Below are 24,117 nucleotides of genomic sequence, written 5' to 3'. Positions count from 1 at the left end.
AGAAGAAAAAAAAAAAAAAAACACCCCCAAACCTGAGAACTCCATCTGAACTACAACGCTCTGCTGTTATTGCCAGAAAGTAATTGTCCCATGCAAGTTAACTATGAAGAGTACAAGTGTTCTTTTTTCAGAATGTAATTAATAGATGTACACAAGACTCTTCAGATAGAATAAACTTCATGAGAGCAGCACAATAATGAACAGTAGGGAAAATAATCAGTGATATCATCAGTTTTGTGTACTCGCTTGCAGCCATGACACCTTTACCCAGAAACAAATAAATTCCATTTAAGCAGGACTGAAAAGAGTTAGTAGATAGATGGCAGCTTCCTAAAAGGAATTATGTGGAGAAAAAGGATAAGAATAAAAGGGAAAGGGTGAAAAAAGCATTTTTATATGAAAATACTGTTTAAATAAAAACCCAACCTGATTTATTTCTGAAACTTTCAAACATTGTATCAAAATGAGGTGTGAAAGGCCTTCTGTGGTATTTATTCATGAGTAAGCAATTTAATCTGAAGTCCTTGACATCCAACACAAAAACCTCTATCTTCTCTAAAAAGGTTTTATTAGTTGTCTCAGTCAGTTGGAGGAAATTTTATTTTTTATTTTATTTTATTTTTCTGTGTTACATTTACGATAAAGTGTTTCCATATAGCAACCATTACTCACCCAAAAGACTTCCATTTCATTAATGGTGAAGTAAGCAATCCCTGTAAACACTATTTACCTTCCAGAGAGCTGAGAGGCTTAGTCATTGTTTGCAAAGCATCTGGGATGTCTGAAGAAAGGTTAGTATAGGATTGGAGCTTACTGTAAGTTATGGAATATCATGAGCCAATTCCTGCCCACAAGTCTGGCACCTCTTTCTAGCAGCAGTCCTCTAGTTTCAGGATCAAATAACTAATTTTATTCCCTCTTTATACTACGTAACCCTGCTACCATCTGTTTACAAAGCTTAAATTCAAAATCATTCTGAGGGGATTTTACAGCTTCCACAGCCATTGTTAGAGTTCTGAATGGTTTAACCAACGATGACTTTAGTTCAGATCAACAACAGGTAGAGAGGCCAGTTTCCTTTCAATGCCTTTTGTAACTTAAATTAAAAACTGCACACTTCTTATCTTCTTCTGCCCCCTACTGAGCTTTGATTTTCACTCCTCTTGAGCAATGATGTGGCTGCTTTATAATTTGCATGCATACAAAGTGCTGAAATGCCAAACTGGTCTCTTTTAACATCCCCTAGAAGCATTCCTTGTATCATTCTCCATTAAAAACCTCAGAAAATGAAGAGCTTTATCTAAGCTCTACAGTGCTAATATGCAGAAAGTAAATTTTACTGAACAGGAAAACACCCATAAAACTGGCTTACCATAAAATCCTTGTCAAACAAAATGAACTTGTCAAAGAAAACTTAAATTTGTGAATTTATATTTCTCTGCTTCACTAGAGCTCTGCAGTCAGAAAAATCTCGCACAGATTCTTTCACAAATCCCTGCTCAATTGTTAAAAAACAAACAAACAAACAAAAAAAAACTTTGGTGTTTGCTGCTGACAAAGCATCTCAAATGCAGCACCAGAGCAAAGCCACCACCATACTTAAGAAAACAGAGAAAAGTGATCCAGTTAGCTCTCTGATCTATCTCAGAATGAGGTACATCTCTAGATGTCCATCCATGATACTGCATCAAACAGCAGCCAGTTCAGCCAACACCACCTACCATGTACTATTTAATAAATATTAAATAAATATTAAAAACTACTAAATATTGGAACAGGCTGCCAAGAGAGGTTGTGGAGTCTCCTTCTCACAATGAAACCTGGCAATGAAAGATGCTGTACAAAGTTACATTTTTGTAAATGAAATTAAAACAAATTGCAAATAGAACAGAAACAAAAATGCAGAAACATTCTCTAATGCTGGCTCAAAATTAGTTTTTTGCCCCAGAACACGAAGGCAGAGTAGGATAGATGACTAACAGCCCTAGAAGTGAAACCTTCATGTATGTGTTGGATTGGATGTAGAAACACAGAATCATATAATCATAGCATAGTTTGAGTTGGAAGGAACCTTAAAGATCATCTAATTCCAATTCTCCTGCTTTGGGCAGGGACACTTCCCATTAGATCAGCTCAAAACCACATCTGACCTTTCCTTGTAAGAGCTGAACAGTCAAGTATGGCACATCAGATGATACTAACTCTAAAACACAAAAAGTATTTGTTTACCAAGAGTATGTCATGCTACAGAAATCCAGCATCTTTCCTGATGACTTTGCATAAGGAACATAAGAACATGAAGTCCAAATGGAGTAGTTAGGGCAGTGAAAATCAAATGTTACAAAAGTGAGGAGCTTCACTCATTTCTTCCATGTACACACATCCATAAGGGACAGTGTAGGAAGACAACTATTGTAAGTAAAAAGCTAGCACAGTAACACCAGACCAAAGCAGTATAAATTAAAAGTTAGGCATAACTTTTCTGTAGAGAAATGAGATGCACTACTTGAAAAGATCATGTTTGATAATTCTGTTACTAAGATTCTACAGGAAACTTGTTCCCCCCCCCCCCAAATAAAATTAATATTATGGTCTGGGAACTGTTTTCCAGTCGCATAATGTACTTTAACAGTAGCAATGACCACAGGTACTTCACCAAGAGTAATCCCCTCCTCTCAGGACAGGATGTTAAACATGGTCCTTTTTGTTACTGAATGAAGCAGACAAAATAATTTCAATGTTGCAATTAAAGATTAATGTGAAGCAACTGAGGAAAATAATATTTCCTATAATGCACAGGCCTCCAGCTGGAAACATGCACAGTGAGGCTTAAGTTGCCTTTCACCCTTCAACGGGGGCTTCTACTGAGAGGTGATATTAATCAAAGCTTGTAACTTTTGTGAAAATAACTGAAAGAATTCAGTACATTCAGTGTATTTCCATGTACTTCTTATGGCTGAGTAGGAAAGACAGTGACTGTAAAAGCTGAGAGGAAAAAGAAACAGCTATACCAGTAGTACCTCAAAGGAAATCCACAGGTGACACAGTTCATTCAAACTATCCATTTCCTCTATCCTTCTCCTCTAGAAAGGTCATACAAAGTGAGGTTGGAAGGCATCTCAAGGATCATCAGATCCAACCCTTCAACTGTCTCTGAAGTCAGTATGGATAAAAACGTCAAAGAAGAGAGAATGACCACACTAGACAGAGAAAAACATTAACCTTGATTGTAAATAAACCTTGGCTTAGTTGAGTGCAAGATTTATAATCAGCAGTGAGACTTTTGTTTCAGAGGATTCTAGTTTACCGCTCACAACTAAAATGTTTTTGGAGCTTTGAAGCTCCAAAGCTCCAGTTTTGGAGTTTTTTTTTTTCCTAGTGAAAACATTATCACATATATAAGATGAAAAAATGGGATGCTTAATATTTGTCTTTGAAAAGTAGCTCTGTAGAGCATCTGTTATTGTGAAACAGCAATGACAAGACTGTTAGAAATTATTACACATTTAAGGTACCCCACTTTGCAAGGGACCAAATGGAAGCACCCTAAAGGGATGTGATTTTTGGCAGAGACAGCACTTAAAGAAATAACATCCCCTAACAGGTGTCTCAAGCTTTGTGCTCAAAATTACTAGCATTATTTTAATATATCTTCCCCTAAACATCAAATAAAACACACACAAAGAAGCAGTATTAGAATGAAAAGTAATTTTATTCACCCTTGGCTTTCTCCATTTCATTCAGCAACATTATAAAGATTTTAAAAAGCTGTATGGTGACAACTACTGGAACTCAATTAGTTCTTGGGTGTTACAAAAGTGGGAACAGTATCTGACTGGTATTTACCTTTCACTGAATTTATAATTTAAGCCAATTAAGTGATAGGAATGAAAACACCCTGGTCAAGCCAGAAGTGCTTCAGTTCCTATAAGACAAATTTTGAAAGTAACTAACTCAAAATACATAGGCCTAGGACTCACCTGTCAGATTCAGGATGCAATGAAAGAGACAATATACTTACTGAAGCTTTCCACAAGGTCAAAGGCAACATGAGTAGCAATATCCATTCCAGTGTTTATGTAAGACTGGCAGTTTTTCAAAGATGAAAGAGAGGAATCCACAGAGTTGAATGAGATTCTTGCACCACCTGGCATCTTGAAATTGTTAGTCTAGAAATAACAGATACAACATTTTAATGCAGTTTACACCCAAAGAATCTGGGAGGAAAAACAGCTACCCACAAAGCACTGTTAACAGAACTACTGACACATCCGAGAGCAGAGCTCCCAAGACATCAGTAATTTCAATGAAACTGCAATTCACCTTCTGTTCAATATTAAGCAAAACTACACCACAAAAAACATTTTGCAGTTTTTCATCAGTTCACTCCTAGTGCTAGACCACAATGAAGTTCAAAGTAAATTATTATGTTCACTTGAAAATTACTTCTCCATTTCAGATCCAAAGAAGCACAAGTGCTCAAAAACTCATCTGTGTTTTTTAAGCTTATTATTAATTAGGCTAGAAAGAAATATGCTTTCTCCCATCCAGTTGAGCTTCACCAACTACAAACCTGTTTCAACAATTAGCTCTTGGAAAAAATAATCTAATAGAGGGACACTCTTCACAGAAATCACAGAAAGTTGGGGGTTGGAAGGGACTTTCAAAGATGATTTAGTCCAACCCCCTGACAAAGCAGGGTCACCTACAGGAGGTCACATAGGAACACATCCAGGTGGGCTTTGAATGTCTCCAGAGAAGGAGACTCCACAACCTCCCTGGGCAGCCTGTGCCAGGGCTCTGTCACCCTCATTGTGAAAAAGTTTTTCCTTACATTTACGTGGAACCTCCTATGCTCAAGCTTGTACCTGTTGCTCCTTGTCCTCTCATTGGACGTAACTGAGCAGAGCCTGGCTCCACTCACCCTTTACATATTTATAAACATTAATGAGGTTACCCCTCATTCTCCTCCAAGCTGAAGAGACCCAGCTCCCTCAGCCTTTCCTCATAAGGGAGATTTTCCACTCAATGAAGCATCTAACAAAACTTTTAAATAAAAGTTCACCTTACAAATGTTGCCCACTTCCCCCAAAGATGCTATAAACTTCTGATACTCATGTTCCATTAGGACAGAACAGTGTCACACAAGAATCATGTTTATCTTCCTTACCATCATCTTACTTTCCAACACGAGGCCACAACCTACAGCCTTGAGGGTGAACTGCTTCTCCCCTGTCATTAATACAACCTTCAAGTGGGTTTGCTTATGCTGTGTCTATCCACACTGTTCACATCAGTTTGTTCCTTCTAAAAAATTCCAACTTCTGCTCTTATTTTTTCATTCTTTGCTACAACTTGCTCAGACAGCAGGTAGCTATTATAAGAAATGAAAACTTGGTGGGCATAGTTTTGTGCTCTAAGTTGCAGGGCACAAGAAAAATTCTGCTCTGCTCTAGATAGTTTATAAAAACATAAGTCTTGGACAGACAGAAATAACACGTTCGCCCACGTAAAAAAAACAGGTATGATCAAGGACTCTACTGCTATCATATTAGCAGAAGGAAATCCACAACAATAGAATCCACAACCAAATTCAGAATATAGCAGATGTTTTGTCTGAATTCTACACAAAATATCAATGGGGATGAGTTATTCTATCAACAATAGCCTTTGACAGGCTATAATCCAGTCTTAGTAGGACTGTTTGTATAGAACCTCTGTGATTAAAATATACATTAACAATTAGTGACATAAAATCACATTAGCAGCTTTGTCTTTTTGGACCTGTTTAGTATATCAAATTTAACAGTGAGACTCTAATTCCCTTCTTGAATTTGGTAAACCCCACTGAGAAAGCCTGCAGTTCTTTTGGAAATTTTACAGATACACACTGTGAAAGGCAGGAATCTGGAAGAAAAAAACAACAAAAAAAAAAAAAAAAAAAAAAAAAAAAAACAACAAAAAAACACTACAAAAAAAACCCCAGTGAAAAATTAGAAAGGCTTCTTCTTCATCCTCTTGACATTTGTGGAAGCATGGAGCAAACTACACAGGAGTTATTGTTTACAATATTAAATAATGCCATTGCATTGGTAGTTTCATCTTAATATGTCTTTTGGAAAGTAATTTAGGTACTTTGGGGTAAATTTTCCCTTTATAAAATACTGTTTTTCTTAGAAAATGTTTATGATACCAGGGAAACATTTTGCTCTTAAATTTCCTAAGTGAATTCGTAATGCTTTTAAGACACTTTTGTTGTTTTTTTTTTCTTCCCAAGAAGGTGTTCAATAGATACATCAATGAAACACTTAAAATTTGCAACTCCCACTCCCTTTACTTGTGGAAAATACAACCAGAGAAATCAGAGTTATATAGAGCACCATGAGAGACTACCGAGGCAGGTTGTTTTTTTTTTTTCTTTCAAGGAGTGATTAAACAATACAGACAGGATTAAAAAGCTGCAAACTTTAAGTTTCTATTCTGCCACTTATTTTAAAGATCTAAGCAAATTACCTAACACAAGACCCATAGATGACAAGTGCTCAGTGACTACAAGGGATAGCAGCTCCCCCTCGACAGAGGTGCGGGGAAACGGGACTTCCCTACCGAGCAGAAAGCTCTCCCAGCCTTCCCTACCTCGTCCATGACAAGCCAGGGCAGCCGGTCCGGCCCGCCCTGCCCCTTGTCAGTCATGCAGGGAGGGAAAGGGCCCCACATCCCCGCCCGCCTCTCCCCGCTCCCTCGGCCGGGAGAGCGCAGCCCTCACCCCGCCAGAGGGGAAGGGGCAGCGAAGGCGGCTCCCCCCTCACCACCGGCTGCTGCTCACCTCGTCCCAGCTGCCGATACCCAAAGGGGTCCTGCCCCGGAGGTAACCCCCAAACCGACCCCCTCAGCGGCAGCAGCGGAGGAAGGCGGGCCCGGCTGCCAGCGGAACCGCCTCATCAGCCGGCGCCTCTCCACGGGTCGGCGCCGTCATGTGATGGGGAGGCCCGGGCCGCCGCCTCCTTCTTTCCCTCCTTTCCTCTCTCCCAGCCGCTGCTTGCGCCTCACCTGCCGCCCCAGCTCCCCTCGGGCGGCCGCCGTCCTTGCCCGCGGGCGCTGGCGGAGCGGAGCTCCCTCCTGCGGGCTGCCGCCACTCGCCGCACCGGCAGCGGGGGAGGGTGAGCACCGCCGCGGGGGGTGGCACCGGCGGGGAGGCCGCTGGGTGCGGGCGGAGAAGCGGCGGGAGCGGGGGGCGGCGGGAGCGGGAGCGGGGAGGTGAGGAGGTTGAGCCGAGGCGGGTTCAAACCATGAGGGCGTTGGCGGGAGCGAGCGGGACGGCTGGGAGGGTCCGTGACAGGGAGGGCATGGGGAGGCTTAGAGCTCAGTCCGGATGGGGTCTGCGGAGGAGCCAGCCCTGCACCTCCTGGTTCTCATTTTGGGGCAGAAGAAGTAATGTTATCTCAAATTTATCTCATTGGTTTGGAAGGTTATTGGTGAAAAGCCAAACTGCCCACAAATGTTTCTGAACGCGAGAGCTTATTTTTAGGAGTGCTGCGCTCTGTGTCTTGCAGGAAACATGGCAATAAATAAAACTGTGGCTAGGAAATGCAACCACAGCATGGAATAAAACCCTTCATGAATTAAAAAAAATAAAAAAATAAAAAAAAAGGAACAGAGCACATTTCGAATAGCTAGAAAAGCTTTCCTTGTTGCTAAAGCATATTGCAATATTGCAGTCGCTTTGATTGTATTTTTTAAGGCTTTTATATCTTGTAACATGTTTTTTTCTTTCCTTGATGCCATCTCCTTACATGGCCTCAATTGCTTCAGTATTTGTGATCATTTCATTCATCAATAGATCTTTTCAACTTCTCTGTAACCCAAGGTAATGCTTTCCTTGCCTGGTCACACACAGTGACAGTCAAACACAATATATGTGCTGGAGATGTATTTGGTGCCTTTCTTTCATCTTTCAAAACTGGGTAATTTGGATTTTATAAACTGAAATAGTTGAGAGTGTACTTAAGAATCCACAGAGATAAAACTATCAGAAATATGAATATGAGCCACCCTGAATGTGTATGGATTTGGTTTTGCAGGTTATTAATGGCGCAGATAGTTTTCTCATCTGACATTCTTCAAGAAACCTAAAGACCAATGATCAGAACCCAACTGCAGGACTTTTGCTGCTGTCACATCCGGCTCCACAATGGTTGATTTTCTAGCTGAAAATAATCTCTGTGGTCAGGCAATTCTTCGAATTGTCTCCTGTGGAAATGCCATCATCGCAGAACTTCTGAGACTGTCTGAATTTATTCCTGGTGTTTTCAGGCTAAAAGACAAGGCTGATCAGCAGAAGTATGGGGATATCATATTTGATTTCAGTTATTTTAAGGTAAATCCTTTTATTCTTAAACTTTTTAAAGCATTGGTATCCTGCATAAGGGTGCTTCAGGTCATCGAATAGCCATTTCTGACCATTGTGGTTATCACTAGCATTCTTCAGAATTGAGTATCATGACTTCTTACTTGCTTAGTTTTTACCAAAAATTCACCACATTGAGCTAGCAGTTGGGATATGCTTGCATGCTAACATTCTGCCTCTAGGCTATCTTGTATTTTATGTACTTATGATCATGTTCAGCCTCATCTTACCCATTTCAGTATGCAGAAATGGTCTAGGGAAGACTCAGTGCTTAGGCCTCTAGGCAGAATATAAGTATAACCAATACCTGCAATGAGATTATTAGGACAAGATGAGGGTAAGGTAATGTTTTCTAAGCATATTCATGAGCAGACAAATCCATCAGAACATTTGATGAGTCATCTGGACAGTAAGCCTTGATGGGTACTGGTTGTATAAAACTTGACTATTGGATACTGAGGTTGTAGGGGTGGTTGTTGTTGCTGTTATATCCTCCAGGAATATGAAATCCTAGATTGACCAGCAGGTTCTGAGCCTGTGCAGTTGGTTGTTTTATTTTGGAGCAGTACGGTGGGCAATATGCCCATCTTCCTTTGGTTATCTGTAGCTTATTCTTTGCATCTATGAAAACTGCTTTCTGCTTCCCTATTTGACAGTACTGTGATTGTTCATTCACTGGACTTGTCACATGTGCTGAATAAACAAATCAAAGAGTAGTCTATATGAAAAGCCCTTTTTTATAAAATTAAACTTCTTGCAGCACTTATTTCCCTCTGTCATTCTTCATCAGGTTTAAGAAAGAACTACAGACACTGCCTTTATTTGGATTGAACAATACAAGAAGTGCTAATAGTAAAGCAAGGGGGAGGGGATACTTTTTTTTTTTTTAATAATAGTGGTAAATTTCAAACTCTTGACTGTTAGCCTTGGACACCAAAAAACCTGAGCAGGAAATGATTTCTCAGATATCTTTGGACCTAAGTGCTTGTTATGAGTCTGTTTTTTGCACAAATGACATGAAAATTAAAAAGCAGATAGGTATAATTGGTGAGAAATACAATTACCCTTGGAACTATAAGATTGTTAAATGTTAAGGAACCACAGCAATGCTGCTGTTTTTCTTAGCAATTACCCAAAAATCCATAATATACTTAGAAAGCAGAGATTAGTGAATTTACAGCTATTTTCACTGGGAATGTGTCATTCCTGTATTCATGATTCTTAGAATTACCTAATGATTAGAGATTTGAGATTTTGAAAGTTTAGGCTGTTTACTTTGTGCATTTGAACTTGGTTTGCATTTTGGGGCTTGGTTTATATTTTATTTAGGTATTTTCACAAAAAGAGAAGCAGAAAATTTTTAAACCACAAAAAAAGTTGTCAGCTGGGTATTATGATTGATATTAATTATATTTTAAGGTATTTTTATGGAATTCATGTTGACCTTAAGCTGTGATCTCATGCTATCGGTAAGCGGTCTGTACAACAACATTAACAGTGCTTTCAATTAAAAGTTAATATTTTCATTTAAACATTAACAGTATTTTCATTTAAATGATGATGGTAAGAACAAGTGGTGGTTTAGAAAAATGTTGTTAGTGGCAAATGGTTAGTAAAGTTTCTGCTGTTACTTTAAGGAAGTCAGGCTCTTCATCCCAACCCTTTTCCCCCACAGCTGTTCATGACATAGTTTCTGCATTCATTTGGGAGACTGGTGATCGATCCAGTGTCTTTAAAAATAAAACAGGTCTAATACTTTCCAGCAGTTTAAACATATGAGAAGATACTAAGCTCTCCGAGGCCCCAAAATGATGATTTTTACGTGAAAAATCAATTGGATCAAGTGTGTAAAGCACAAAACTCATCTAGGGAGATAGTTAGCATTACAAAAAGCAAACAGTGGCATCATGTGTATTGGGGCTTTACCCAAAGTATTAACTATTCTCATTAGTTAGTTACTTAGGATAAATCCTATTTAAAATCAGTGGAGACTGTAACAACATGTAAAACTCCTCCTTATGGAATGGGTGCTGAATCATAAAGCAGCTTGGAAAGTTACAGATCCTTGTTCTAATAAGAAATGTAAATTCTGGTGCTGTGCATACAGTTTTGGATGTTATGTCCTGTGTGCTCTGAAGTCAAATAGTCAAAGTCAAATATTGCCTCTAAAGATGAATTTTTTATCTTAGGGGCCTGAGACATGTGAAGGCAAACTGGAAGCCAAACCTGAGTTACTGGATTTAGATGAAGAATTTCGTGAAAACAATATTGAAATTTTGACAAGATTTTATCTAGCATTTCAGAGTGTGCATAAGTACATTGTAGATTTAAACAGGTATGGTATCAAAATCACAGGTATGGTATCGAATAATGGATTTTTTTACAGACTAGAGTACTCTTCAGTCTTAATGAGAAGCTTTTTCCTTGGAGGCCAAATATTCTCGCTGTTGAAGAGCATTAATGTGCACCTGGAAACCTGAATTGTTGAAGTGAACACTTCTACTGTTTCTTACCAGCTTAGTTTATAACTTTAAAACGTTTAACCTCTCTACCTCCTCTCCTCAACTATTATAGAGCTAATTTCTTTTTTATCTTGGAGGTTGTATTGAAGATTTATCTTTTTAATAAAAGCAGACTTCATATTGTTGAACTAAGTTTTTCTGTGGTCTTGCAAAACAGAGTATCAGAAAAGGGTTTTTTTTCTTTAGTTTTCATTGGCATTATTTTCCTGAACTGAATTTTTCAATGGAGTTGCCATAGTCTCAAGTTTGCTAATGTTTGTAAAAAATAATACTCTAAGAAAAAGTTCCAGAGAATCTTAAGTGTAAGAATTGTTTTTGTTATTGATCTATATGAAATGATTAACAAAAAGTTTAAATGCTTAACATTACTTATTAGTAATTAGTATTACTGGAAAATCCTTTAAAAGGAAGAATTCTTCTGTTAATTGAGTTGAACATACCCTATTCCTTGCCTTCTCAGTACTCTCAGGCTGTTACCATGCATGAGAAGATAAAGAGGATGTAAGTTAAAGAGCTGCAAGTTAATGAGTACCCTCTAGTGTCTTTCACATACACCCTCAGGGTATGGCAGGAGGTTTTTGCCAACTGGTTGACTCTAACTCTTGTTTCATAGAAGAGCATCTTTATCTGAAAAGCCCCATGCTGGTTGTATTAGGGAAATATTTTGATGTGTCTGACTTGCAGAGAAAATAGGCCAATTGAGTTCTGAGGGCATGTGATTCAAGAGTAAAATGGTCAATGACTGCTCTTTTTTATGATCCCTAGGTATTTAGATGACCTCAATGAAGGAATTTACATTCAGCAAACATTAGAAACTGTCCTCCTTAATGAAGATGGAAGACAGCTTCTAGTGAGTACTGAACAGTTTCATTATAGTAGAAAATGTACCAACTAGTTTAATGCCAAGCTCGACAAAGATTTAAGTTTGCCAAATTCATGGAAGTGCTATGAATCACTTTAGGGAGGACGAAGACCAAAACTACAGCCTGCTGTTTTTTCATTTTGTGTGGACCATGTAGTTGATCCTGGGTTAGTTTGCCAATATATGTTTGTCTTTAAATGTTACTACAGAATTGTGTTTGTTTATTTTTTCATTTATTCTTTCTTTTACCAAACAGTGTGAGGCACTCTATTTATATGGAGTTATGCTACTGGTCATTGACCAGAAGATTGAAGGAGAAGTCAGAGAAAGAATGTTGGTTTCCTACTACAGATACAGGTAATGTATATTGTTATGCAGAAACACTCAAGGCTGAAAGGATGTAACATGCCATATATTAATGTAAGTAGGTTATTGAGTTAAGATAAATGGAAATACTGGAACTATTTTGATTGACTGCCTGTATACAGAGACTGATAGTTCAGGAGAGTTCTCTGAATGGGAGTAGAACTCCTTGCTTTATCTGTGTTTGGTTGTTGCAAAACCAAAGCAACAGATTTTTTCATGCTGTCACAACACAAATTTGAAATCCCCTTACAAAGAAACTTTCAGCTAAAGCTTTAATGCTTCAAGTGTCAGCTAAGAAACTATCATAGATTCCCAAATGTGCAAGCAAATCTGTGTGAAGAGTCATGAGTATCCATATGAAAAACATGTTGCAAGTCACACTTCTTGCAGTTGCAGTGCAGTTGATTAGTCAAATCAGGAATGAGTTTCCAGGGTAGGTTGAGAGCACCACTCTGACAGTTAAGAGTCTTGAAAGGTGTCAATTCAAATGCTTTCACACATATAAAAAAAGGTGCTGTCCTGTTTCTATGCTGCTTTGACTATGTTTATGCCTCTTAGTACATAATGGGAGAGGATTCCTTGACTAGAATGTAGAAGAGAAGAAGAAAAAAAAAATTAAAGCTGCTTTTATTAATGTTCCTGAATAAAGGTTGTTTTTCTATTTGTACTTTGTGTGCTTATCTGGGATTCTGGTATAGACGTTTATCAGTGTCCTCTTGTAGTACAGTGAGCTCATGGAGTAAACAGCCAAAAAATCATCCAGGCCTTAGTATCTGTTCATTTTCTTGGAGAAAAGGCATGGTTACAGGGTGAGAGAGAAAAGGAAATTGTTATGCCACACAGCTCAATTTTTCTTCCTTTCTTTTGTAATACAGTGCAGCCCGTTCTTCTGCTGATTCCAATTTAGATGATATCTGTAAATTGCTTCGAAGCACTGGGTACTCGAGTCAACCTGGAGCTAAAAGACCTCCTAACTACCCTGAGAGTTACTTCAGCAGGGTGCCCATAAGTGAAACCTTCATTAGCATGGTTATCGGCCGCTTGCGGTCAGATGACATTTACAACCAGGTGAGTTACTGTGACATAGGACAAGGATCTGAAAATTAAAATAAAATGGTTCCTCAGGTTAGTTACTCATTCGTGAAGACCAAAAAGAGATAAATCAGAGTCATGGAGGTTAGAAGGGATCTCTTGAGTTCACATATTCCAGCCCCCAGGAGGGTCAGCTGTAGCAGACTGCCCAGGACCATGTCCAGTTGGGTTTTGAGTATCTGCAGAGGTGCAGACTGCAGAACCTCTGTGGGCAAACTGCTCCAGTGCTTGGCCACTCACAGTAAAAAAATCACAACTTTTTTATTGAAGTCTTTAAATAGTGAATGACTGACCACTCTTAATAACTTGATTCCTTCAGAGATTCCTGTTCTTTTAGTTACTGCAAAGAGATTCACCATTCCTTAAAATGCAATGTGTTTAAAAAGGAACAGATATATCACGTTTTTTAATTATGACAATGTTAATAATAAAACATAAATATGGTTACTGTATTCACAGTCTCTTGCAATGTAACTCCTTTGAGAGATCTTCAGCAAAGCATTTGCATTTGAGCAGGCCTCAATCTTTAGCACAGACAAGCAAACTGACTTCTGTAACTACTGGTACACTTAGAGAATCCTGGAAAACTGAAGCAGTTCACAGATGCCAGAAAAAGAGCATCTGTAGATTAATGGATTGATTGTAAGAAAGAAACAAAGAAGTCTTTAGGCAGGAGTACTAATTTAAAATAGGGACCTTATTGATAGGACTTTAATACTCTGGATAGATGTTAACCTTTCAAAGAGGAAAAATGCCTTTTCAGGTCAGAATTGTTTGGGATCTGCAGGGTTCTAGAAACAAACAAAAAAAGATAACATGGCAAGTTGTGAAGAGAGCCCATTTTATGACATAGTCTATATCTCTGATAGGAAACTGTGGGATGTTTGTGAGACTGCTCTCTTGTAGAGTACTTAACCTAGGAATCTTCCATAATTCAGCTGATACTGTGTATCACACTTACTTTTCCTCCTTTTTATATGACACTTTTATTGATTTGCATTAAAATAATATTACAGTTTGATTATTTTTTTATTTTGTAGTGCTTAGAGTTGATAATGAGCAACATTCATGTTTCTATACAATGGGTGATAATGACCTATGTACTCATTCCAAATGTAGTGCAAAAAGCAGGGTCAGCTCAGTTCAAACTGAATATGTTTTGTTTTTTTCCCTTTTCCTAGGTTTCTGCATATCCATTACCAGAACACCGCAGCACCGCCCTGGCTACTCAGGCTGCCATGCTCTATGTGATACTGTACTTTGACCCTTCTACTCTTCACACTCAACAAGCAAAAATGAGAGAGATAGTAGACAAATACTTTCCAGATAACTGGGTAAAAGATAATTCATTTTTAAAACTGTTCCCTGGATTTAATGTTACAGGAACAATTCACCTTCTTTTTGCAGTGTGCATTATAGAAAATAATGATGTCCTAAAACTGGGGTAGATTCTTCTCTAGGGAAAGATTCTTCTGTTTACGTTGTTCAGAATTTAGTCATCTGACTCAGACCTTCTGGAATAATGTGGAAAACTGTCTTTTCAAAGTATCAGTTATTGTCTGAAAAGCTTGTACCAGCCACTGACACCATAATGATAAAGGGAATCATAGGAAAAAATGGAGGCTGGAAAGTAACACGGGAACCTTCTAATCCAGCCTTTTTTTCAAAGTTAAATGACGTTGCTTGGGCCTTGTCCAATTGTTCTGTAAAAACCTAAAAGTAAGATCTACATTCTATGGGCACCTCTGGCTGTGCTTCATCACTCAGTTGCAGCTTGTGACTTACCACCTCTTTTTTTTTCCGTGTGTCTCTGAGATGAGTCTGAATGTCTTACTCATAACTTCCTTTAGATGGTGGAAGTTTGCATTCAGATCCCTCAGTCTTCTTTCCTCCAGTTTAAGCAAACTGAGCTCCTGTAGCCTCTGCTTACATAGTGGGTCACATAAATGTCTTTATTGATTCATTCCAATTTGTGTCTTACTGAGGAGCCCAAACCTGCATTACTCTAATCACTTCCCTCAGTCTGTTGGCTACAGTGTAGCTGACACAGCATAGTGTATGGTTAGTCTGTTGTTGTAAGGCTGTATGTCTGATTCATTTTCAATTTGTGCACCAGGACACTCAGGCCTTTTTATGCAGAATTGTTGGGTAGTCAGTTCCCAGATTGGGCTGTTGCAAGGGTTTGATTTTGTCCCAGGTGCAGGGCTTCGTATTTATTGTTACTAAACTTGTGATTTCTGCTGATGAATCCCACCAGCTTGTTAAGGCTTTTCTGTATAGCACTCTTGCTCTCCAACAAATAACTGATGTTGTTTCAAAACTTATTTGAGGATTCATTCCGTGCCCTCATACAAATAACTTAGAAGCAAAACCTGTCACTCTGGGTAATTCTATAGACCTTTCCAGATATAGTGATCAAAATAGAATTGCTATGTGTCTCAGTACTGAGATTCAGGATTTTCATTCTAAAGCCCTTGTCTGCAAAAAATGCTCCTGAAATAGGCTGGCTTGTAACAGTATAGTCTGCAGGTACCTGAGATAGCCAAACCTTGATTTGTATTTCTTTATTAGTTTCAAATTGTATTCTTCTCTACTGTTAGTGAAACAGTGAACAAAGGAGAAAAGAAACTGTAATCACTGGCTCTTTTACTAGACACTAAAACTCACCATTTTCTTAAAAACTGCAAGCTTATTTTACAGATGAGAACACTGTGGGGTTTTTTTTTGTTTTTGTTTTTAATTATGCTAGCATTTTTATTCATTTGACTTCATAGTAAAAACTTATTTTAAGACAACATCTACCTTGTTGCGATCAGAAATGGATCAGTTAGCTGCACATTCAGAGTACTTGACTCTTAGGCTGGTTTCAAATCCTTGTTAGCAGATGAAGTATAGCTTTTTAAGGAAATGACAGCTGCAAGGAAGTAGTGAGCTTTATTTCTGCACTATGAGAGGGATCCTTCTACCAGCAGACCTGTTTGCCTTCACTGGCTTACTTTTAACACTGTTAGAAGAGCTCAAAGACTGAGAGTCATCCTAGATGTAACCAGTTCTGGATGGAGGAATGTTGTAGAAATAGTGTGACAAAGCTCATAATGCCACATCTCTCTAAGTCCTTAATCCATCAACAATCCAGGGATTCCATTTTTCAGTTCTCTTACAAACACTTGTCATTCAAATTTGGGCTGGGGTTCTAAAATTGGTTCCTCTGCTCCTTAAAAATCGTAATAATCAGTTTCCTTTTGTTTGTATTCATCACAGAAGATGTGTTATGGTTCAGTTTCGGCCTTTGGTCATCCTAAGTGTAGAATTAACTCAGATTTTTTTTTTTCCTCAGTCACAGTAATTTTCCTAGTTGATTTGTCAGTCTCCTGCATAGCATCATTAAAATGAAAAAGAAATCATAATTTAATAGGTGGAAAAATAAAAGCCTAAGGGTTCTTCATAGTGACTGAAACTGTCACCTTGTTTTCAGAGCTAAGCCTCTGATTAACTGTGTGCCTTTAATTTCAAAGTCTTCTTACTCCATGATTTCCAAAGCTGGTGAAGTATAGAGTACAGCTACCAAAAAAAAAATCAGTTATCTCATATTCATACTTGCAACATATTGCATTCTACTCATATTGCTAAATGAAAAGTATATGTTAATACTTAGAACATAAATGGAGCTTCTTTTTTTTCTGCTTCCATCTTAGGTCATTAGCATTTACATGGGAATCACAGTAAATTTAGCAGAAGCTTGGGAGCCCTATAAAGCTGCTAAAACTGCCCTCAACTACACGCTGGATCTTTCAAACATCAAAGAACAGGTATCTAAGCCAGAGTTGGTTATTTTTAGCAAGATTCCAATTTTGTGGGAATCTCAGGTATTTTATATGACATTAATAATGTCTGGATCATATTCTCTTGAGTACAATTATTTGTATTGTGTTCAAGTACAATACTTTGAGGACATAACTTTGTATTGAAAACACTTCAGAGTTTCAAAATCTGGTCTTCACAGCATTGTTTATTTCAGTTCCTCCTGCAGTATCAAAAGTTTAAGGCAAAAATTGCATAGATGCTAGCACTCATCACTGTATTCATAGAATCATAGAATTGGCTGGGTTGGAAGGGACCTCAGAGATCATCAAGTCCAACCCTTGATCCACTCCCGCTACAGTTGCCAGACCATGGCACTGAGTGCCACAGCCAGTCTCTTTTTAAATATCTCCAGGGATGGAGAATCCACCACTTCCCAGAGCAGCCCATTCCAATGCTTGATCACCCTCTCCGTAAAGAAATTCTTTCTAATGTCCAACCTAAACCTCCTCTGGCACAACTTGAGACCATGTCCTTTTGTCTTTACTGAGAGTTGTCTGGGAAAAGAGACCAACCCCCACCTGGCTCCAACCTCCTTTCAGGGAGTTGTAGAGAGTGATGAGGTCTCCCCTGAGCCTCCTCTTCTCCAGCCTGAACAGCCCCAGCTCCCTCAGCCTCTCCTCATAGGATCTGTGCTCGAGTCCCTTCACCAGCCTGGTTGCCCTCCTTTGGACCTGCTCCAGGACCTCGATATCCTTCCTGAACTGAGGGGCCCAGAACTGGACACAGGACTCGAGGTGTGGCCTCACCAGCGCTGAGTACAGGGGCAGAATCCCTTCCCTGGACCTGCTGGCCACGCTGTTCCTGATACAGGCCAGGATGCCATTGGCCTTCTTGGCCACCTGGGCACACTGCTGGCTCATGTTCAGCTTCCTGTCAGTCCAGACTCCCAGGTCCCTTTCTGCCTGGCTGCTCTCAGCCACTCTGTGCCCAGCCTGGAGCTCCCCATGGGGTTGTTGCGGCCAAGGTGCAGGACCCGGCACTTGGACTGTTGTCCAGTATTGGGATGTTTCTAAGGTGACTGTGGTGTTTGGTCTTTCATAGTTTTAGAAGTTACACATTTATGCTGACATTTAAAACACTCACTGTTTTAAATGGGGCCTGTCTAATTAATGAATACTAATAGACTGAAAAAAGCATTTAATTTAAAAGAATGATACTGTAAGGCTGTATGATACAATGCAGTTAGTTGGTTTTGTGGGAAATAATTTTTTCCGTAACTAAAAACAGTGAGTCATAATGATCAGTTTTTGTGCAGCAGGTTAGTAATTTGGGCATTTTGCTGGATTAATGGTAGCTAAATACTTCCTTAGAATCTGACTACAGTGGTCAGGAAAGAATGCACAGAAGTGTGTAATTATGAGAACCTTACTTTATATTGTCTAGTAAACTTAGGGAATTTGAGCAGACATTTTTCCTCAGTCTTTAGGGAAGAAATTCCCTAAGTAGAGATGACATTTAATTCATAACAATTATATCCATTGTGGAGTAGATTTTTGTTGTTTTTCTTTCTCATTAGGTAATAAAATATTAGTATCATTTTTGAGGAATGATATCTAGAGAATACACGCCTGAATATAAGACACAAGTCTGGCTTTGAAACATTGTGCTTCCTGTGTAGGTTCTTTGCTTAAAAATTTGTGAAAATGTATAAATACTTTGTGTTGCAGTTGTGTAGTGTATTATATTGTCTGCTAGTGATGATGAAGATTTGTAGCACCTTTTGTTTCTCTATGCCCTTTTAATGAAGCCACAGTCACGTTGCACTTGTATTCCATTGGCTGCAAGGCTTACATTGATGCAAGCTTTGTGTATTCCAAGGCAAGCAGGCACGCTGCAGTCACTGAGAGAGTGCACACTCAGGTGCATCAGTTCCTCAAGGAGGGCTGCCTGAGGGAAGAGCTGGTGCTGGACAACATTCCCAAGCTGCTGAATTGCCTGCGAGACTGCAACGTCACCATCCGCTGGCTGATGCTCCACACTGCAGACACTGGTAGGATTTCATGCTGACTTTTAATACAGAGCTGTCAGTCCTTCTGTAGCAGTGCTTCATGTTATGCCCTGGGGGAAGTTCAGTGTGTGCTGATGTTGAAGTCAGCAGGGTTTCATTGATGGTTTCCAGTGAATATTTGAGCTGTTGTTTTGCTAGCTGTCTCCTAAAGTCTTTGGTGGAAACAGTACACATTCATTTCCATAATTCTTGCAAGCTAGACACAGATACAAAAAGGAGTACAAGAAGTCATGACCCTGTTGAATAATACTCTGCAGAATAAGTCTGGGAACTTTCTTTTTCTGCCTTATCACCCAAAGCATCATTCTGAGAGTTTTGCCTAGTGTGAACGGAAAAGAAGTAGCCAGGTTTTTAAGATCTTAGTAATTAATAATTTAAAACCAAGGATTTTATTCTGTTGAACTGAAATTGAACTGGAACTGTTGAATGTCTCTGACATAAGTATGAGTCTCTAAATTTACCTATTTAGACATGGTCTTGGTTTATTGCTTGTACTGTCTTCGGGGTTTCTTGGTATATGAGAGTGCTTCTGTTACACCCCGGGTGTTTTTGTAATGATTTTTGAAATGTTGATCTCCAGAGGTTTTTGGTCAGGTGTGCTAAATTCACGCTAAGTTTGCAGGAGCCAGCAGATGATTTCTAAGATAGTTAAAGCACCACTGAAACATTAATTATTTTCTGTTCTAAGGAAGAATTGTACAGGTGTGGTGGGACCCATGTAAGTGGAGAAAAAGTGGGGACTTCTGTATCAGAGCAAAATGTTTTTGCTTTCAAGCTATTAAAAAAGTCTGTTTGCAAAGATTGAAAAGCTTGGTCAAATTCTGTAATGGTTGAGAGCTGTTATCTTTCCATTTTCAGCATGTGATCCAAATAACAAACGTCTCCGCCAGATAAAGGATCAAATTCTCACAGACTCACGGTACAATCCCAGGATCCTTTTCCGGCTTCTTCTGGATACAGCTCAATTTGAATTCATTTTGAAAGAGGTAATGATGTGCTGCTTCCTTCTTCAGCATTGTCCCCTGAATGGCAGAACAGAAATTAAGACTTGAATAGTAATAGTACATTTACTGCACACACAGTCCCCTTGCATAAAAAAATTTTGATTATAGGTAATCATGACTTTTTAATAGAAAATTGCAAACTGCTATTGCTTGGAAGTGACTTTTGCAGTTTCTTTAGTAATTGGCAACTTTCATTCTTACCCAACATCTTTATATTTACTCAAAATTTTGCATGAAGGTCATAATAACAGGTGTAATAAAAATCTGTGGAGAAAGCTGCTTAAGGTTTTATCCTGCCGTACTTATCTTTTTCAGGCTTTTTTAAAGTAGAGATGAGAGCCTGTGTATGTTGAGGATAAGCTGCTAAGAAAACTCTTACACCCATGTATGAAGTTCTGCTATTTCTAAATGATTCTGCATTAGTGCTCTGGTACTAACCTGACAAAATATGTAAGAGTATGCTTAATTTCACATACATGCTTTTTTGAATTGGATTTCTCTGCATAGGCTGAGATGACTATGGAAATTATGTCAACATTAAGACATGTCAGTGTCTTTTAGGATCTAAGCTAAAAAAGTATCTGGATTTTTATGACTAAAAATCAACTATATATATATATATCCTACTTTTTTTGTAACAGTCATTTCATTTCTATTACTATATGTCCATCACACCGGCTGTATTTCTTAATGTTTTTATTGTTTCTAATTTTGTATTTAATATTCTGGCAGGATTTTGAGGTTAAGTAGTAATCACTGTAAGTAAGTTCCATCTATTTTCAGTAATTTATTTAATCTATTGTAGTGTGCGTTCTTAACGGTTTTGTAAACCTTCCTTTTTCAATAGATGTTCAAGCAGATGCTGTCAGAAAAACAAACAAAATGGGAGAACTATAAAAAGGAGGGATCTGAAAGGATGACTGAACTTGCTGATGTATTCTCAGGTGTTAAACCTCTTACTAGAGTGGAGAAAAATGGTAATTATTGAAGAAAAACTGGGGGGAAAAGTAATTTTGTGGGTTTTATTTCTACAATGATACCAAAAGAAAATACATGAGGCTAATATTGATGTAAAAATTTCCATGTCTGTCAGCTGCACAGAGATCTCTTCCATACTGTCTTGTTTGGGTTTTCTGCAAATATTCCATATGTAAGTCGTATTTAGATGGCTATACTTTGAAAAATTATTTTTGTAATTTTATTTAGTTATGCCAGGTAAGGCTGAAATTCCAGTTCACTTTTCCCTGAATAATGGGAGTTCATGTTACTGTGTTCTGTGTAGAAAGGAACTCAAAGATCATTACATATGGGGATGTTTTAACCTCTCCTTACATTCTTTCCCTAGTTCTAACTTGAATTTCTATTCTATAAGCATTTTTTCAAACCTTCTTTTACCTCTCTTCTGTACTGATAAATGACTCTCCAAGTTGTCCAAGGATTGAGATTGAACCTGTATTTCCTTCCAGGTTTTTTGCTTGTTTTTTGAAATACCTGTTATTTTCTTAAACTGGTGTTAGAACAAGAATTATAAACCACACTGTCATTTGATCAGTGACACTGTAAGAGCAACACTTGTGACCATTCCAAAACAACAGAACTTGGAATACAAGCAATTTTCTCGCCTGATTCTGCTTGAAAGCACAATAGCTTTACTGAAATATTTCCCTTTATCTTTTTTATGTCAGCAAACTTGTAGCTAAAGGATAGAAATTGCAACGTCAAGGCAATTATCACTGTAAATCCATTCATAAACCACAAATTTGTACTTTAAAGGGCTTTATCATCTTTCTGTAGATTTTGTAATGCCCATTTGTGTTGATAGTTGTTGGTTTTCTTAATGTTTTACGGTCTTAATATTTTACGGGAAACTTAGGTGAGTATTCAGGAAACTTTCCTAGGCCTCCAAAAAGCTGGGGAAGGACTTTTACCAGGACATGTAGTGATAGGACAAGGGGTAATGATTTTAAACTGAAAGAGGGGAGATTTAGGTTAGTTATTAGGAGGAAATGCTTCACTACGAGGGTGATGAGATACTGGCACAGGTTGTCCAGAGAAGCTGTGAATGACCCCTCTCTGGAAGTGTTCAAGGCCAGGTTGGATGGGGCTTTGTGCAGCCTGGTCTAGTGGGAGGTGTCCCTGCCTATGCAGGGGGGTTGGAATTATGTCATCTTCACTGTCCCAACCCAAACTATTCTATGATTCTATGATTTGCTCCTTCACAAGTCTACATGTTGAACTAGAAATGTAGGAGATTACAAATGTCTTCATCTTGCTCTTACAGGCATCGAATTTTTTTTTCTGTTATCTAGCAAGTTCCATGTGTCTTTGCTGCTTATCATACATGCAATGATTTGATTGATTTTTTTTCTTGTTCTTACATAGAGAATCTTCAAGCTTGGTTCAGAGAAATCTCCAAGCAAATTATGTCTCTCAATTACGATGATTCCACTGCAGCAGGCAGAAAAACTGTGCAGCTAATACAGGCACTAGAGGAGGTAAGGCAAATAAATTTTGAGAAAAATTATCTCATCCTTTTGAAAAACAGCATTTGATACACATGCACTGACTTCTGATAAATGAGTTACAACACAGATCTGCATTTTAACGATTGTTAAAGTCTGTAGATCTTTGCAGTTTATGTGTGTACAATCAGCAGGACTTACAGATCTTGTGATTGTAAAATAAGGAATATAGCATGAAAAACAATGCCACCTGCATCTGAGGATTAGTAAATTTTGTCAAATTAATTCGGCATTAAGCGTTATTTGGCAACATTACTAGTTTTTGTAGAAATTTTGAAAATAAATTAATTTTAAGCTAGAGAGGGTAACATGAAAGTCAATGTAAAAATATCCATGTTGTGTGTACATTTCTTCTACTCCCAGGATATAAAAGAATACTCAGTATGGTGTTTCACAGTACACCTCCTTGGGTAGTTTATTATTTAACATGCTCTAAAGTAAGCCAGGATTTATTAAGTTTCTTACTGTAATAATATCCTGAAGACAATGTTAGTTTACTGATTCTGTTTGTCTTGCTGTCCTCAAAGATGAACAGAAAAAAAAGGGAGTGTTTCATGGGGCTGGTTTTTTTTTTGTTTGTTTTTTAAATACAGGTCCAAGAGTTTCACCAGCTGGAAAGTAACCTGCAAGTTTGCCAGTTTCTGGCTGACACCCGCAAATTTCTCCATCACATGATCCGAACTATCAACATTAAAGAAGAGGTCCTGATCACCATGCAGATAGTTGGTGATCTTTCTTACGCTTGGCAATTGATTGACAGGTATCTTAACAGGAGCTTCTTCTTCTATGTCACTCATAAATGGTGAAACTTGTGGGCAATAACATGAATAAATACAATTAATACCGTAAACTTTCCAATTTAAAAATGGTCTTGGAGATTTGTTCTATGTTGTTGATTGTATTTAGCTCTCATCAACCTGAGTAAATATTAACAGCCATCCTTGGTAGCTGCAGGTTAAGTGCTTGAAAGAGTCCAGCGCAGAGCTACTAAGATGATTAAGGGAGTGGAACATCTCCCTTATGAGTAAAGGCTGAGGGAGCTGGGTCTCTTTAGTTTGGAGAAAAGGAGACTGAGAGGTGACCTCATCAATGTTTTCAAATATGTAAGGGGTGAGTGTCAGGGAGATGGAGTTAGGCTTTTCTCAGTGGTGACCAGTGATAGGACAAGGGGTAATGGGTGTAAATTGGAGCATAGGATGTTCAAGTTGAATATCAGAAGAAATTTTTTTACTGTAAGGGTGACGGAGCCCTGGAACAGGCTGCCCAGGGGGGTTGTGGAGTCTCCTTCACTGGAGACATTCAAAACCCGCCTGGACACGTTCCTAGGCGATGTACTCTAGGGGGCCCTGCTCTGGCAGGGGGGGTTGGACTAGATGATCTTTCGAGGTCCCTTCCAACCCCTAGGATTCTATGATTCTATGATTCTATGATACTGTAAGCTTTTACTGTCTGCCCTATTCTATCTATGAC

At 38.5% G+C, this 24,117-nt stretch overlaps 2 protein-coding genes across 3 annotated transcripts in view; one reads left to right on the top strand and one right to left on the bottom strand.

Moving 5' to 3' along the window:
• The window catches only part of NSMCE2 (NSE2 (MMS21) homolog, SMC5-SMC6 complex SUMO ligase), a 127,245-nt gene extending 119,997 nt beyond the window's left edge, over window positions 1–7,248 (bottom strand). Inside the window, exons 1-2 of the mRNA XM_071738373.1 lie at window positions 7,051–7,248; window positions 4,022–4,169 (exon numbers count right to left, since the gene is read on the bottom strand). Of these exons, the coding sequence (XP_071594474.1) occupies window positions 4,022–4,154 (133 nt within the window). The 5' untranslated portion in view covers window positions 4,155–4,169; window positions 7,051–7,248. The remainder of the gene's footprint in view (window positions 1–4,021; window positions 4,170–7,050) is intronic.
• WASHC5 (WASH complex subunit 5) overlaps window positions 7,022–24,117 on the top strand; it is a 28,047-nt gene continuing 10,951 nt past the window's right edge. Inside the window, exons 1-13 of one of the 2 annotated variants that reach the window (XM_071738371.1) lie at window positions 7,022–7,160; window positions 8,082–8,377; window positions 10,597–10,742; window positions 11,695–11,779; window positions 12,048–12,148; window positions 13,033–13,225; window positions 14,431–14,583; window positions 16,945–17,058; window positions 18,932–19,103; window positions 19,980–20,107; window positions 20,973–21,102; window positions 22,508–22,620; window positions 23,241–23,407. In XM_071738371.1, the coding sequence (XP_071594472.1) occupies window positions 8,192–8,377; window positions 10,597–10,742; window positions 11,695–11,779; window positions 12,048–12,148; window positions 13,033–13,225; window positions 14,431–14,583; window positions 16,945–17,058; window positions 18,932–19,103; window positions 19,980–20,107; window positions 20,973–21,102; window positions 22,508–22,620; window positions 23,241–23,407 (1,688 nt within the window). In that variant the 5' untranslated portion in view covers window positions 7,022–7,160; window positions 8,082–8,191. Of the gene's footprint in view, window positions 7,161–7,281; window positions 7,432–8,081; window positions 8,378–10,596; window positions 10,743–11,694; window positions 11,780–12,047; window positions 12,149–13,032; window positions 13,226–14,430; window positions 14,584–16,944; window positions 17,059–18,931; window positions 19,104–19,979; window positions 20,108–20,972; window positions 21,103–22,507; window positions 22,621–23,240; window positions 23,408–24,117 lie in introns of those variants that run through there. The other variant, XM_071738372.1, reaches the window with a different exon arrangement.

Source organism: Heliangelus exortis, chromosome 2, assembly GCF_036169615.1.
Source record: "Heliangelus exortis chromosome 2, bHelExo1.hap1, whole genome shotgun sequence".
In the NCBI taxonomy this organism is placed as follows: domain Eukaryota; kingdom Metazoa; phylum Chordata; class Aves; order Apodiformes; family Trochilidae; genus Heliangelus; species Heliangelus exortis.
This window is presented reverse-complemented; position numbering and strand designations above follow the sequence as displayed.